The sequence below is a fragment of the Pteropus vampyrus genome, unplaced genomic scaffold, assembly GCF_000151845.1.
Source record: "Pteropus vampyrus isolate Shadow unplaced genomic scaffold, Pvam_2.0 Scaffold12, whole genome shotgun sequence".
NCBI classification, from domain to species: domain Eukaryota; kingdom Metazoa; phylum Chordata; class Mammalia; order Chiroptera; family Pteropodidae; genus Pteropus; species Pteropus vampyrus.
Genome location: NW_011888793.1, coordinates 12,725,484 through 12,743,082, shown reverse-complemented (window position 1 = coordinate 12,743,082; position 17,599 = coordinate 12,725,484). Strand labels below are relative to the sequence as shown.

At 41.2% G+C, this 17,599-nt stretch overlaps 1 protein-coding gene across 1 annotated transcript; it reads right to left on the bottom strand.

The window, feature by feature from the left end:
• Nucleotides 1-4,879: 4,879 nt before the first annotated feature.
• Nucleotides 4,880-17,070, bottom strand: CLDN11 (claudin 11). Its single transcript, XM_011380342.2, has 3 exons — nucleotides 16,640-17,070; nucleotides 13,245-13,409; nucleotides 4,880-5,331 (listed from the first exon to the last, which is right to left on the bottom strand). The coding sequence occupies exons 1-3, from the start codon at nucleotides 16,866-16,868 to the stop codon at nucleotides 5,099-5,101; spliced, it is 627 nt and encodes a 208-aa protein (XP_011378644.1). The 5' UTR covers nucleotides 16,869-17,070; the 3' UTR covers nucleotides 4,880-5,098.
• Between the last annotated feature and the right edge of the window lie 529 nt (nucleotides 17,071-17,599).

Sequence of the window (17,599 nt, the reverse complement as noted above, 5' to 3'; positions counted from 1 at the left end):
TTCTTAGAAAATTTTTTGAGATAGAAAATTTTCTCTACATATTAAGTTTTTTAAAAGCAGTTTACAAAACTATATGTAGAGCACGTTAGTGGTTTTTAAAATAAAATGATGAGCAAGAATGTCTCCAAAAGAAATCACTGATAATGAAATTATGGGTAATTTTTATTTGTATTGTTCTACAGTATTCAATTTTTTTATATTACTCCAAATGTGATTCCAGATCAACACCATCAGAATCCCCTGAGAACTTGTTAGAAATGCAGAATCCCAGGCCCTACCACAGCCCTGCTGGGTCAGAATCTGCAGTTTAACAAGATCCCCAGATGGTCTGTATGCACGTTACAGTTTGAAAAGCAAAGCTGTATAAAACTCAACATAAGAGAAATAACTGTTTTAATTAAAGAAAACTCTGGACAACCGGGTGCTCCTTGTTATTTGGAAGGTAACTCTGATATAAAACATAAGCAATTTTTACCTTCCACAATCCTCTAGAAAGAGCTAAATTAACATTTCCACGTTTTTCATTTCAACAATGGGGCATGGAGCAGTGACAAGTCCCTCCATCTCCATTCCCTCCCCCGGCCACAGGGCCACAAAGCCTGAGCTCTCAGATTCTGCATTGAGGTAGAGAAATATAGATTCCTCAAGAGCTGCTATTCAAGCCACAAGCAGCATGTGCCAATGTTCCACCCACAATTCTGGTTCAGTCTCTATTAAGCTGCACATCTGGCTGTCACATACTCTTTTGTGGGGACATCTCAATGGCAGCACTGATGCTGCCTCTCCCCGAAGCCAGACCCACAGTGGCCTCCCTGTCCTCCCAGCATGTGATGTCATGAGCATGAATGTCCTGCCAAACATTTAAGATGTGGCAGTTCACATTGTGTACATTGTATAGAAAAACACTAACCCGCAAATCTGAAATAAAAAAACACACACACACACACAGGGCAGAATAGAACTAAACCTTGTTCTATTGTTATCCCAAACCACCAATTCAGCACAAATATGTAACTTGTATTCTTTAAGTACACAATCTTCTCTTTTTTTTGTTGCTGTATTGTAACTAGCATCCCTAGATTCAGAGATTTCCATGAAACATTCTGTCTCTAATTCGGTTTATATCAAATTCTTGGAAAGCATGGGCTAAACTGGTTCTTTCAGACTGAAAATCCCCTGCATGTGGTCTCTTCAGAATAGGCCAAAGAGTGGGCAGAAGCTGGATATAACTTTCAAAGTCATCTCCCCTCTGAGGGCCATCCAAGAGGGACAAAGAGGGGGATTAGCTACACTACAGAAAGGCATAAGAAAAAGGCCTTTCCCTTCCCTGTTGCATGGGGACCACCTCATTAGAACCACTGAGGGTGTACAATAAAAATGCAGATTTTGGGGTACCATCCAGCATTGGTTTCTGGTGGTGAAGAGGAAGAATCTGCATTAACCTGACTTCCTAATGGTGATTCTTAAATTGGAGGACTAGGGCTTTAGCGTTAGACTTAAATCCAATTTTAGTTCTATATCATAGTTGCTATCTCACCTTAACAATCTAAGTCTCATTTTCCTCATCTATACAATGAGGACTGTTGAGAGAATTAGATGTGTGAAGTTCCTGGCACAAACAGGTTTCGAGAGCATGAATTCCCTTTTCCCTATTTTTTAGGTAGCACTTTGGGTCTGCCATTTTACCTGTGATTGGAGTCATTGTCTTTCCCTGGGTGACAATTATTGAAACTGTAATTGCCAGGTTCTAATGGAGCTTTAAGGAGAGCAGACAAAATCATCAAGACTGAATTCCTCTTGGTGGTTACTGAGGCAAACCTGTTGTTCTATAGCTGTGCTGCCCAATCCAATAGCTACCAGCTCTATGCGGCCAGCAAGCACTTAAAGTGTGGCTAAACAAGAAGTGTTGGTGAGGATGTGGAGAAAAGGGAGCCCTCATACACTGTTGATGGGATTGTAAATTGGTACAGCCGCTAGGGAAAACAGTGTGAAGATTTCTCAGAAAAATTAAAAACAGACATCCTTTTGACCCAGTAATTGTATTTCTGGGTATTTATCCAAAGAAAACCAAAACAATAAAGATCTGTGCACCCCTATGTTCATGGCAGCACAATTTACAGTAACCAAGATATAAAAGCGACCTAAATACCCATCAACAGATGACTGGATAAAGAAATTATGGTTTATATATATAATGGAATATTATCCAGCCATTAAAAAAATGAAATCCTACCATTTGCAGTGACATGGATGGACCTAGAGGTTATAATGCTGAGTGAAATAAGTCAGACAGAGAAAGATAAATACCATATGATTTCACTTATATGAGGAATCTAAGGAACAAAAAGAACAAACTAATCAAAAACAGACTTAAAATATAGAAGACAATCTATGGTGAAGGCCAGAGGGGAGGGGAATTGGGGTGAAGGGTTAAAGAAGTACAAATTAGTAGTTGATAGATGGTCACAGGGATGGGGAGCACAGCATAGGAAATGCAGTCAGCATTAATGTAATGGCTAGGTGGAAAACCAGAAGAGAGAAAGAACAAACAGGGGGATCATTTATAAATTATACAAATGTCTAACCAATGTACTGTATACTTGAAACTAATAACAAAATAAAATTTTAAAAATTATAATCAATAAAGTGTGGCTAGTGCAATTGAGATGTGCTGTATGTGTTAAATACACACTGGAATCCAAAGACTTAGTACAAAAAGAAAAACATAAATATCCTGTTAAAAATTGTTTACATATTAAAATAATAATATTTGAGATGTATTGATTAAATGCAATATATTAAAATTAATTTCACTTGTTTTGTGTCTAGCTTTGTTAAGGTGGCTCCTAGAAAATTTTTAACTGCGTATGTGGCTCCTAGTCTATTTCTACTGGACAGTGCTGATCTAGAGGAACAACTACCCCTCCTTACATCCCTCACACTGGAGTTATGACCTACAAAATGGAATTCCTAATTAGACAGGCAGTGGTCAGCTAGGAGAGATTTGGGGTGCAGGTAGAAGTGGGGCTCAGAGAAGGAGGTAGATGACTGGGCACATACATCCATAAGAGGAGAGAACAACTTGACACTTTTGATTTAAGTCTGTGGTTAGGAGGAGAGAGGATGCGGAGACCCAAAGCCTTAATTGTCCGCCCCCACTCCCGAATGCCTTTTGTTCCATTCCTATTCACAATCATTATACCCAGACAAGTTTTCATGAGGTCAGGAGGGTTCTCCAGTATAATCACATGACTTGTGTCCTTACAAAAACTGTATCATACCTAATCAAATATTTTAGCCAACATGAAGATTGTCTTTTCTGCATAAGTAATTTAGAAATAGTTTCCACCAGACCATAATCTAATGCACATAAATATCTACAAAACAACTAGCCCAAGTGGATATTTCCAAAGAGGAAATACTTGCCAATTATTATACTATCAGCTAATGAAATTAGTACTGTTGGAAAAATACTGCCAAAATAGATTGTAATCTGTTTTTTTAGAGCAGAATCATAACTTGACAGAGTTTCAGGAATTGAAACAAACAAAAATGAATTCAATGTGTCTGTCTTTGTCCAAAATTTCCAAACATCTATATGCATGCTTCTGAGAAAACAATTTACATAGGTGTTTTTACCTAGAGGTCCAATAAAGTAAGTTTGTCTTATACTTCCTCTTATATCTATCCAATTCCTTTATTAAGTGTTCAAAGTAGATTCAAAAAGTTTAACTGTATAATGTTTGACATTTGGTTTCTGATTGTGTCATAAAGATGCCATAATGTCACTCCACTTAAGAAACCTAGAGAGCATCTAGGTTTCACTTTTATGACCACGCATTGCCACCTCAATCTAGTGAATAAAGTATAACATTTTAATTATTCAGGGCAGTGCAGATGACTCGCGTCACTTATCGGGTTCCCTATAAATTACTAGAGATAAATGAAATTTTTTAAAATCAATATGTGATACCTCTGAATACAACAGAATATTCAAGGCCAGTTTTGCAGACAGTCTGTTATTTTATTGCACAGATTTCACTTAAAGAACAAAATGCACCATCAATGTTTGAAGAGTTTGGGGTCTCAGATACTGATACACTCTCAGTGTTTACACCCGTAAAGCCAAATTCAACAGTACAATTTATGTTATCACAAAACAATATCACTTAAAGATATAACAGAATGAAAATGGGGAAATGGGAAAAAAAGCTTTTAAAAATGTGTTAAGTTGAATCATATGCAAATGTCAGGTTAAAAACTACATCATACAACCTGAAAATCAAAAACGTTCTATGGATGTCAGTTAGAGTTATACTCACTTGTACTGTTTATCATATAATTAAAAGTCTGTTTGGTTCATTTCCTTCATACTGATAAACTGAGAATTTCAGGAAAACCATGGTTATAAAAATGATCACTCTTGAAAAAGTATGTACAGATAAATGTAAAATCACAAACAATATTCCCCACCCCTTGCCTCACAGCTTACAAAAGGGAAACCCCATGGAGGGAAAGTCCCATGATTCCCCTCCTCTTCCACCCCACGTCCCCAGTTCTATCTTTTTCTATCACTTATAACTAAATGACCTTGGAGCTGAAGGAGAGGGAGGGAACAGAGAGGCATCTTTATGAGGCTCCCATTGTCATCTGTAACAGTTTGAAAAGCTGCTTTTACTTCTCTCCCCCCTACTCATCTCAGCAATGTTTGCAAGGTAGTTAAAATTTAAAGGCAGGGGGTGAGGAATATAGATATAGATAGATAGATAGATAGATAGATAGATATAGATAGATAGATAGATAGATAGATAGATAGATAGATAGATAGATAGATAGATATGAACAACGAAAGAATTCCCAAGAGCTAATAGTGGGCAAAACCATGAGAAAATGTGTGGGCCTTATCTGAGCTAAAGATTTAAGGCGACAAAACTGGAGGAGGGTTGTTAAGACTACAAAATGCCAGACAGGATGCTTTTCTAGACCTTTGGCTTCAAAGCCTGACAGAGGAGTGGGCTTCCCCGTGCGGCTGCACCGAGCAAACCTGGGGCCATGGCTGGGCCTCTGCGGCACCTCCACAGGCAGGCTGGCAGCCTTCTCATACATGGGCACTCTTGGCATGAGTAGGGGAGCTGGAACCCGAAGAGTAGTAGAAACGGTTTTCGCCAAATGACTGGGCATCTCCAGAGCAGCAGACGATGACACAGCCACCCACAAGGCACAGCACGGCACCGATCCAGCCCGCGTACAGGGAGTAGCCAAAGCTCACGATGGTGGTCTCACGGTGGGCGCACACAGGGAACCAGATGGTGGCCACAATGGCACAGAGAGCTGGGGAGACATGGAGAAGACTGTCACTGTGCATACCCATCACACACCAGGTACAGTGGACAGGCCACCCTTCACTCTGCATGCACACACCCCTGGATTCCAACCAATTCGAAAATACTCAAAACACATAGCTCTGCACCCTGGGTAAGCTGAACCTAAAGGTTTACATCTCTAGCATAAGTTGATCAAAAGCTTGTGTCAAACTTGCTAGGTCCTTATTTTTTCACCAGGTGGCAGAGACAAAAGAACTTTAATGGAAAAGACTAAAAATAAATCATTTCAGTCCAAAAATATGTATTTGCACTTACTTATATATCTTGACTTTATATATCAAAGTTATAATTCTATTATTATACTTACTTAATTGTATTATAATTATCTCTTTACATGTCTCTTATCCATTCCAAGTTCTGAGTTCCTTGAAGGCAGTGGCCATGTCTTATCCATGTTTGTAAAGTCAGTGTTTAACTCAATACGAAGCACATAGTGTGTGCTCAATGCACATCAGGTGAATGACTGAATGACCTGAGCTATTCAGAAATGAGAAACAAGATAGCATCCACTTCAATTTTCCACTTCATTTTTTCTAGTCAATTCCCATTACAAACACCTGAAAAAGCTATGAAAATTCTCTTGCTGTGAATTGTTGCTAGACATCAGTGGAGTATCAGCAAAAGTGTGATTGTGGTATGCTGTCCATAACCACAAAAACCTCAAGGCAGAAATGAACAGTCTTAGAGTAAAAGGGTTTACCCACTCAAGGTTTTTACAGTGATGATATTTCCTGTGATGCATCACAATGATAGAACTGTATGGTTTTGCTCCAAGTCTAATGTTCAGATTTGCTTTGGATTTTAAAAAATAAATAGCCTCCATATCATTTAGTTTTTCCTCTTCTCCTAAACACAGTAACAAAACAAGGGCAGGCAGGAGCCTATAAAGACTTTAAATTTTTTTTAAACCTCTAGTTTCTCATAAAGATAGTGAGACTGAAAAACTGAATTCTGAATTTTAATTAATTTAAATTTAAATGATCATTTGTGGCTAATGGCTATTGTGTTGAACAACATAGCTCTAGATAAAGTAACTCCATAACTTCCTTTGTTATCATTTGATTTCTCACAACTACAAGCAGGACAGAAGTTTTAGTTAATGCTTTAAGTTAAGATGACACATTAAAGTTGACAGACTTATAATAATAATAATAATGTTTCCATCATTAGCCACAAAGCCTTCAATAAATTCAACACAGGGCATTGCAATGTTTCCTACCTGGGGTACACTTGACATTTTCAATTCAGCAAGTTTTTTCTACTCATACTGAGTGATTTTCTAACTTCCCTCTATACCCACAGAGAAGAAATATAATTTTTCTTTAACATAAGTACTCAAATCTAATAGCCCTATACATTAGTTCTAAACTAAAGAAAAGATTTGTCTGAAAGACCTTTTGCAATATCATTGCATTTATGTAACATAGGTTTCTGTTGACAAAAGACTGAGTCCACCTCCACAAGCTGGGTATAGATACACCTAAATAGATGTCATTCCTATCCTAAAAATGTATAGACCCCAAGTGGAATTCAGAGGAAAAAGGTGAATTTGGGGGCTTTGAATTGCTCAAATTCTCTTTCTAACAGCCTAAATTCACTCTAATAATTGTGAACTATTCACATATGTAAGGAGTTTATACAGATTTTCTAGGAAGTTGCATTTTTCTTAAAGAGTAAGCACAATCATGCCAGCTTTTGTAATATTTTTATATGAGATACCGTGAGAAGATAGATTTCATGTCTATGAGTAGAACGTTCTCAAGAAGAACAGTGTTAACCGAATCTTCCTTTTCCAACCCAGGGCTTTGAACACCTGAGATACAGGAAAAAGTCTTTTTTTTTTCTCTTCCTCTGGCTACAGTTTCCAAATCCACTCTCGAAGAACTGCTTGGCTGTTATCATAGCCCAACAAGGCACAGAGGAAATCTCTTTCTCTATCAGGACAAAGAACAAAAAACTTTCCTGGAGGATTTCAGGAAAGGACTTCCAACACCCAGGCTTGACAGAGGAAAAGGCGAGGAGTGTAAAGCTGAACTCCTTTGAGGAAAAAAAGATTTGATTCCCAAACAACTGATTTGGCTCAATCCAACTGATCTTTCCTATAAACAGTGAAATAGTTTCAAAACAGCTTATGGTTAAATTTTTATACTTTTCAATTCTTTGCATTTACACATACCACACACACACACACACACACACACACACACACACACACTAGCATTTCCCACATTTCACATAAACCTAACAACTTCCAGATTTGGTCTAGATTTTATAAAATAAGAAATTACTTCTAATTTCATTTAATTCTTTCCTTTTCCTAAGAAAATTAATAAAACAAGATTAACCTCACATAGGGAAAGAATCAGGCTCAATATTCCAACAGTAATCATCAATCTTGATGTTGAGTGTTTTAGAGATTTTGTTAAGTTTCATTCCAATATAATTCACTAGAAAAAGGAAAATATCATAAAAATGTCTAAACATTTAAATAATGAAACTATAGGACTAGACGAGTGAATGGATGGATGCATAGACGGACAGATGGATGGGTAGATGAGAGGTCTCATTTCAAGTCTATTTTCCACTTCATACACCAAAACTGACTCCAAAATCCTAAACCCTTAATGTGACTTTAACACACTTAAAGTTACAAACTCATGATTTGCCTCATTAAAGACTGCCTTCTTTTATAATCCATGCAAAACAAGACAAATGAGCACCAGCAGGCTTTTTATTTCCTAGTAGATAAATGAACTCTGGGTGGAATTCCTGTGGCTCTCAAAGATGAACCACATCAAAACCAGTAAAAGATGACAGACCGCCACACAACGTGAAGGGAAATGAGAGGTTCACTGGAAACAGTGACCTTCAATTGAACTCACAATGAAGAATGTTTACAAACTAAAAAAAAGGAGAATTTACTCAATGTCAGCAGTTGCTTGAAGGAAAAGGGGACTATGTTTTAATCAATAAAGTTAAAAATGCAAGTCATATCATTATTCAACTAAAACATATGAAATGTTAATAGAACTGGCAATAATTTTTGGCTTTCTTAAAGACATAGAAGACCTGCTAGATGTATTTCTATTTGCACATGCGCACACACACACACATACACACACACACAAGTTTGTAATGGTCTTCTCCATTATTTGAGGAAAAATTTTTTATTTTTTTCTTAAAAAATCTAAAAAATCACAGTTACCAATAAGATAAAGAAAACTGAAGAAAGATAAAAGGAATTTTCATTGCTTTTCTTATATGTCATCAGAATTTGTTTTTAAATGAAGTCTCTAAAAACAGGATGAGAATTTTAATGCTCAGATTTTTCAATCTGTTTCTTCTTTCTACCTTCAGAAAATGTAATAGCTAACTGCCCATGGGGAAAATTCTGCTATTTGTAAGAGTAGAAAGTTGGGGCTATTCTTAGCTTGACAAACAAAAGAAGGAGAGAAGGGGAGAAGAAAGCTTCACCGTGTAGATATAGATTCGACTGGACTTGGTCTTCTATAAGCAGAATTTCTTGCTCTTCATTAAATAAAATTGTTTGCCTCTCTCGTTAAGTTTCAAATAACATAACACGATGTGTTCTTTAGTTAACAGAATACACCCCTTTTAAAAGTTAACGATGATCTTGATAGCCTAACAAACTACTTGGAAAGGTGATTTTAGAGCAATGAAATGTAAATGAAGTTTTTAATCTCTTTAGGAATCAGATGACACATGGTAATATATGGAGTTAAATAAATGTGATGAAGTGAAATAAAAATGGCGCAGGTGTATTTGGAGGTGACAACTTAGAAGAAGACAGACGAAGCAGTAAGTAATGAGACTTCTAACAAATGAGCTGTTGGTTGGAGTAATATTTATTTGTTGTTTCCTTTTCATTTAAAACTAGAAATTTTTTTCTTTATTTATTTATCATTCTCTAAATTTTGACTTAAGAAAACACAGCTGCCAAAAGACATAGTCATCTTAAACAATGACTTTTATGAAGATCTAATATATACAATGATCAAGTCAATGGAATTTTTGAGTACATTATTTTCCTGGCCTCTTTTCAACATTTTTTTCCCTTTATCTCTATTCCATACATCATTATATTTTTTTCAATATCCTTTTTTAAAAGGCAGTCTCATGGTTGTTCATTTTTTTTCAACATCACAAAATTTAGAGACTGGAAAAACCTCATAAAGCAGTTACTTCCTCCAATTTTACTGATAAGATTATTTTAAGCCACAACCATATTAAGATGCCACATCTTTCCCACTACCCATATGAAATATGATTTAGATTAGAGTCTTGTTTGTATAAAGGTAATAAATTTGGAAAAAGACTTTTTCTAACTATTCTAATAAGACACCAAGATCAAGAGCATTGCTGTTTATTCCAGACCCAAGGATTCCTGTTCCCTGTAGGACATCTGATTCTATGTACATGACAAGCTCAATTTGTCCCACATTTGTACACACATCTTTTATTTTACCACACTTTCATTATTAACCTGTTAGTTCCAAGTTAAAACAACTTTTTTTCCAATATGAATAGGATTCCTGGGGCCATATTTTTTTAAAAGGAGAGAAGATGAAAGGATTCCCCTTGGAAAAGAAAATACACTTCCTTTCTTTTGATTCCTCACCCCATCCCCCCAAGAAACACCCAAATCAAGTACTTTATTTACTTGTAGTGAGGCGAGAATTAGACTGAATCAGAACTAAGCTTGAGCGTTTGTGTTTGGGCAGCTTAATGTGGCTTTTTATAATGAAATAAATAAGAAACCCCAATTATTGATCCCTACACACTGGTTCCTACAAAGTAAGTAGAGGAAATATTTCCATTAGACCAAGATTAAACCTAGTTTTCCAGTCTCTGCTTACCAGTTCCACATGTGGAGATGACCCTGCAGAAATGAGACATGATCCAAAGAATACCCAGCTGCTCCGTGGGTTAGCTCTCTATCTGTTCTAACCAACAATAGCAATAATAATAGCAACCAGTTGTTGAGCACGTACTAGGTGCCAGACACCCTGCTACATAACTTGCATATATCATTTCATGATTCTTACCCACCTCAGAAGAAGACATTATTGTCCACATTTTGCATAAAGGCTCAGAGATATTAAGTAACTAACCTAGTTCCCACAACTAGAAAGTGGTAAATCTGAGGTTCAGTACAGTTGGTCTGACTCCAAAAGATAAGATAAAGCAACTTGGGACATAGGCACCTCCTGCCTCAGCAGGGGCTTTTGAAAAACCACAAACAGATTAGATTTGCCTCAGATCCGATCTGAGGAGCCTGCTGCTCCTTGAGCTACTCATCTGGCTTAAGAAGCCAGCAGCACCAGGCTCCCATTCCTTGCCTCACAGCAGGAACCAAATCCTCACACCATTAAACTTAGACTGCTGAGAAGAAAAGGCTGTTGTACAATAGACATAATGTTTTTAAGCTTTCGGAAAAATAATTAAAGATTTTCAGGGTCAGGAAGAACTAATTTTAATTAAGAGTGCTTCCAGTTTCCATACCAAGGTTAGCTTTGACACAGTTTTCAGCTCCCAGAACCCCAAACCCCCATGCTCCCTGGTCCCCTTTGATCATCGACCACACCGCAGGTGGAGCACTGCCGGTGACCCCTAGGACCCAACACAAGCCCAGCACGGGCATCTCTGGAGAGAGAGAGTGAAAGAAACCAACCCAGAGCAATACAAAGGGAGCCTTCACTCTCTCTTGCTCCTCCTGCCTTCCACCAACAAGGCAAACGAGGCACTCTGCCTCCACAGGGAGAAGACCCACAGGAGACCAGCAGGTGCCACACTTGAGACAATGAGCTTTACATTTCCAGAGCTAGCTTGTTCCAGTCAAAACAACGTTCAACCCAAAGGCGATTGGCCACCCCCTGAGAAATAAATACAGACGGGAGCAATCAAAGAGGAAGCAGGTAACGCTGGAAATGCAATGGTACAAGACTGGGAGGAGTGGTGCCCTCCATCCGGTTCTAACGGTGAGTGACCAGAAGGTGCAGCCTCCTTGGGGCTTCATATCGCTCAACACGCACTCCATCATTTCACTACAGGCAGTAAGCAGCCTGAGGAACTCACATCACTACTCGGTGCCATCTCACTTTCCTTTCTATGATTCTGTCTACATCTACCAATCCATCTGAAAGAGATACAAACTTTATTTAATTCAGCGAGGAAGTTTCAAACAATTGGTTATTTTTTTTTTATAACCCTTCCTATTCAACTGAATAGGTTTTTCTATCTTTATTTTCCACACACCGGTTTACTCGCAGAACTTTGGTCAACCCGTTGGAATTCAGATACAGAGATCTGACCGCAAGAGGAGACCACTGTGAGTTAAACAAAGCGCTTGATGCTGACTGTTCCACGAGGCACTCCCACACAAGTTCTTTGTGGCTGGAACCAAAATGCCCATGCCCACATTCTTCTCTGGAAATTACAGTGGTCTTCTGGTCTTTTCACTCCAGTGACCACACACACACACACACACACACACACACACGCAGCCCTCTTCTGAATTCTCTGTGGCTTCACATGCCCCTAAAAACCTCCATCCCTTTGCCATCTTGTAAAATGGTACCCCCACCTCTCATGTCCTTTCACTTCACCAGTGGTGACCTATGGTCCCTGTGGGTGACCATCACTAAGCGGCAATGACCCACACAGAAGCCTGATCCCTTCCTCCTTAAGCACATGGTCTGATATCAGTTTGGGATGGAAATTCCTTGTACCAAGAGAACTTGACTTTACATCTAACCCAAATGCAGACCAGTTTCTCCTCACTGACGTATCAGTGCACTTAGCAAAATTCTTAAAATTCTTGTTCTTAAAATTCATATATTCTATTAGCATTTAGAATATGCAGATAGACTTAGCATTCAAGAAAAAAACAGAAATGAATTCACTGAAGAGAGTAGAGCTAGAAAGACCCTCCCTAGGTGGTTAAATCAAGCCCTCTGTATGCAGGAGTAATCGGGAAAAGTGAATGAGTACATGCCATTTCCTGGGCGAGGACGGTCCCTCCCTCTAATCCATGACCTGATCACCTTCCCTCCAACTCTCAAAACTCATTGCTGGGAGCCTCTGCTCTGGAAAACTCCTCTAGCTTGGCTTACATGCCTTCCTACATGTGTGCACAGCCCGCGTAGCTTTTTTAGATGAACACATACCACACTCTATCAAGATGTCCAAGTATACTCAAAGCAGAGACTGCCTTTTTTCCAATATCCCCAATACCTACCAAGGTGCCTGGCATTGAGCAGGTGCTCAATGAATGCATATTAAATAAAAGATTAAATCATCACCTAGTGATCTACTACCCTCAACATCTTACTTTTCTATTGCCCTCTTCTTTCTCTATTCTTTCTTCATACATTAACTTAAGTTCTCAGTCATGACTACACGTAAGAGTCATCTGGGAAGCTTTCAAAAAAATATCTTTGGCCTTATAACCAGAAATTCTGACTCAACTGACCTGCTGTGGGATCTGGGCACAGGTGTTTTCAAAAAGGAATTTCACTGTGAAGCCTGAGTGGAGAGCCACTCTGTAACTCTTTTCTGTCTTGGTCTCTCCCTTAGGTATTTCCTACCCACAAAAGCTTTCATTTTTCTTCTGCTTGTTAACTTATGTTCATGTTCAGAGACCCTGCACACAAGACATGAATTACCCCTCTGTGTAAACTGCCCTTGAAACATAAAGGAACAGACATTGTGGGGGGTCTAATCCACAGAGGGTTCACTTGGCTTCCTTTCACATGTCTCTTAAACGGGATGTAGCAGCAGCAAGATCTGACATTCATCATGTTTACTCAGAATTGGGCGCCACAAAGAAAGCTGTCTTACCCAGAAGAATGAGCATAACGCCAGCCAGCTGAGCCCTCCTGTACTTGGCCACACCAGGCTCATGGCCCATTCGGATGCAGGGGAGAACTGTCAGCAGCAGGAGAATGGCCGGCAGACCCAGGACTGAGGCTGCAATCATCAGGGCTCGGCAGGCCTGCACATAGCCTGGACGCAAGAGAGCAGACAGGGTGGGTTAAACCAAGTATCCCCTTGGATCCTGAATCCTGCCTCACAGGATTCAGCACTACTTGCCTCCCTCCCTCTTGCCCATTCCAAGATTTAGAATGTGTTAAGTGTTGTCCATGATCACTTCACAAGTCCAACTTTTAAAGTGACTCAGTGACAGGAAAGGGAAATTGAAGGCTGGAGAGACTGAATAGAGATCCCTGGTATATACCACTTGTCCAAGCTTCCAGGATAAAGAGGCCAAGAGTCCAATTACATTATTATATCACCTTGTGAAAGATTCAGAAGAAAACTCAAATCTTTCAAGAAGTCTTCTGTGATGGATGGGCTGTTGGTTCCAGTCTGCTGTTAATATACTCTACTTGTGCGACCTTGGGCAAGTTACTGAAGTACTGTTTTGACATTTTCCTCATTTATAAAGTAAAAATAATAATAGTACCTACATCTCTCTAATAGAATTCAACTAAGATTAAGTTGGTTAATTCATGCAGTGCTTAGAACAGTGCCTAGCACATGCTAAATACTCTAAAAAGCTTAGCTATTATTACTGGTGTTACTCCCTTGTCATCGCTTTTAAGGCATCTTTCCAGCCCTGGGGATTCCTAGAAGGCAGGCACCTGGAGTTAACACAATTCCCACCACAGATGATATAAACATGTAATTATGAAGGAATAAGCAAGTTGAATAATAAGAGTGAAGCAAAACTACAGGAACTTTATACTGTCAAAAAATATGCCAGGTAACAGTTTTATTAAGAAACAGATTACAATATTTATGTAAAATAAAACTGACAAGATGCTATGAGAATGTGATGGACTTAAATATATTCTCATTAAAACACTCTCCTTCCTCCAGAAAAAAAAAAAAGTTGCATTTATTACTGTCCCTTTTTGGCTTAGCATGAATTGGAGCTAGTGGCATAGCCTGGAGGCTGCAGAGTTAATGGCAAAGCGAAAAACAAGCCCCAACTCCTGCCTCACACACCAAGACTCTCTACCAAATCTGGCCAGCCTGCCCTGTGCACCAAGACCCCACGGCAACACTGTCCCCAGGAAGATATGCTTTGCCAGGATTCAGACTCACAAGAGTGCTCTTCTGACCATTGCCCAGCCCTGCTTCTTCAGAACTAAGGGTAATCAATCAATCGAATATCTATTGACTAGAAGATTCCCAGAGAGGACCCACAGGAAGTCTGAGGCAGGACCTCTGACCACAGCCCTGGGCCCCCTTTGGCTTGTAGGACAGCCGAGGCTGACACAATGGAGACAGTCATCTAGAAACCGAGCTTATGAAATTCATGGCGCAGGCTGTCCACGGCCATGTCTGAAAATCAAAAGATGGAGATTGAGATCTGTCTATGTCCCTACCCAAGTGCAAGCAACGGGGAGAGCAGGAAAGATGAGGACCTCCCTAAATGCACTCCCCTCTGACAGATGGTCTATGTTCAATGCGAACCACTTGGCACTGAATGCTTAGTAAACTTAATTTCAGGGAAAAGAAGCAGAGAATAATTTCATTCTTCAGTCAAAGGTTTCTACGAATATCTAGTCTGGCTTTTAATAAAAAATTATAGCTACCATTTATGGAACATCTATTACATCAAAAGAGATTTACATTTTTTTGTCTAATCTAATGTCCAAATCAACCCGAACAATAGGGGGTTGGTTTGATTTTAATTTTCAAAAGAAGAAAACTGGGGTTCGTAGAGATTAGTAACTTGTCCAAATAACCCAGATCGTGAGCATGGGATCCAAGAGACTGACCAAGGTCTACTAATGCCAGCATTATGTGAAGCTGGGTCCAGACCTGGGTTCCCAGGGCCTTTGTCATTTTAAAAGTCGAAAATGGAGAAAAAAGATAGTGAACAAAAGACTGATATGCATTGGGCATATCTGCTATGTGTCGGTAACAGTGCTGGGTCCAAGAGAAGATGCGGAAAGAAGAACACCATCTATATCTTCCTGGAATTTAAAATGCAATAGGAGAACTGGACTTACAAATAGTGAATGATAAACAAGTCGAAATGTGCCCTGATGGAGATAAGATCTAATATCAGGGCAGCAAAGAGGTTGGGGGTTGGGGGACGGTGATTCTGACTACAAGGACTTATAGGAAGCACTTTAGGGTAACCTAGCTTAAATGGGGAGCAGAAAGACTTATGGAAGGGAGGGGTAAGCACAAAGGGACCTGTTCCCAAATTGGGGGCCAAGTTATTCCCTTGTTAAGGAAACTGAGATATGCTTTTAAATGTGCAGGATCCACATGAGCAATCGTGTACTATAGGCCGGGGCCAATAACCCGCCGGGCAGGACAAGACAGAGATTCCCAACAGAAAACCCGAAGGGGCGTCCGTGACCTCACCTATCACCCAAATGGCTCAAGGTTTAAATTTGAATTGGAACTGTTGCCCAGATTTTTTCAACAGGGCAGCAAGTGAAGATAGGGAACCCAGCCGACGTCGGGGGAGAGTAGAAGCTTACCACTATCTCCCCCCTCCTCCACTCCAAAATAATGCTGGCGGGGAGTGGGCGACCCTTGGCAGTGAGTCTTGGGGTGGGGTGGGGGAGTGTCGGCCCTCCAGGGGCGCCCGGTCTTCCCTTTGCACCCGGAGAGGTACAGAAGCAGGAGGGTTGGCAGGGCAGATGGACGCCCCAACAACAGGGGCAGGGGATGGGAATCAATAAGACGCGATCTGAGCCGTTCGGGAACCCATCTGGCAGAGCTAGAAGGTCTCTAACTTGGGCAGCACGCCTCGCCGGTCCCATGAGGACAAGGAAACTTGCCGGCATGTTTGCGTTCTCTCCTTCCTCCTCGCCTTTGCGGGTGGAGTCTAACAGGAAAGCAGGGCGTCTGCAGGAGGAGCCCCGGCCGGGAGTGAAGTATTCTAGTCAATCGACAGTGAGGGCATGCGGCAGGTGGGCGACAGTTATTACCATGGGCTGAGTTCCTACTATGCGTTTATGTCTCCGGTCATTAATTTCTCAGGGTGACTCGGCCAGTGGCCACCACTATCCTCCCCAATTCCAGGTAAGAAAACTGAGGCTGAGAGAGGTTAAGTTCGCGGCTGCTTGATTCCTCTACAACAAGGTGGGATTCAAGGTGTCAAAAACATGCCCAACAATCTTCAGGCCCTCAAAATGTTTTGTCTAGGGTCCCCTGCCCGGAGGATAAGGGTTTGGAAGCAGCCACTTGAAGGCGGGGGCCCTTACCCGGCAGGATGAGGATGTCCACCAGGGGTTTGCAGTGATAGAGCCCCGTGGCCATGACGCAGTCAGCCCACAGCCCCTTGGAGCCCAGTTCGTCCAGCTTGCGGCAGGTAGGGATGGTGTAGCCGCAGGTCACCACCCAGTCATTGGTGGACGTGGTGACGATGATGCCGATCCAACCCACGAAACTCGTGACGAAGCCCACTACCTGCAGACACGTGGCCACCATCATAGCGATCCCGGCGTCCACCCGCCTCGCCCCTCACTAGCTGTGCCCGCGTCCCGGCTGGACCGCGCCTGCCCTGGTCCTCGCCCGCCGCGCTCGCCTGCCGCTGGCCGACGGCTGCCGGATGCGGGATGCTCCAGGCGGCGACAGGTCACGAGAGGCTGCGAGCTCAGTTCCGACAACGCGACGGGCGCACGGCTGGGACAGCGACAGGCGCACGGAGGGGACTGCAGCGCGGCTGGGCAGCGCACCCCCGCCCCCCTCTTTAAACTCCGTAGACCCGGCAGGCGAACACCAATGACAACGGCCCTGGGTTGAGCTGGCCAATCGCGAGGCGGGGTCCGGAGTTGGAAGGAAACTAAGTAAGGGAGGGGGGCGATCACCCTGCCCCGCCCCGTCGGTGTCGCGCGGTCAGTGTTGGAAAGAAAAATAATTCTATCCAGGTCCTAGAAACGCAGAGTGCCATGAGGGCTCTCGTCAGCCTCGAACTTTCTTTTCCTGGAAGTTATTTCTCTTCCTCTTGCTCCTCTCATCTCTGTCTATGGGTCACCGCTACGCTCCATCCCTCCTCAACTTCTGTCCACCCGCTCTTCCCAGATGGGAGCAGGGACTGTGGGACTTGCAGGGGTACCCTGTGCAGTTCCTCCACCGCCCAGGATTTTAACTGATGAGCTGAAAACTGCCCTAAAGGAGAGACACAGACTTTCAGCATACCATAGTAACTAGTAGAAAGAAAA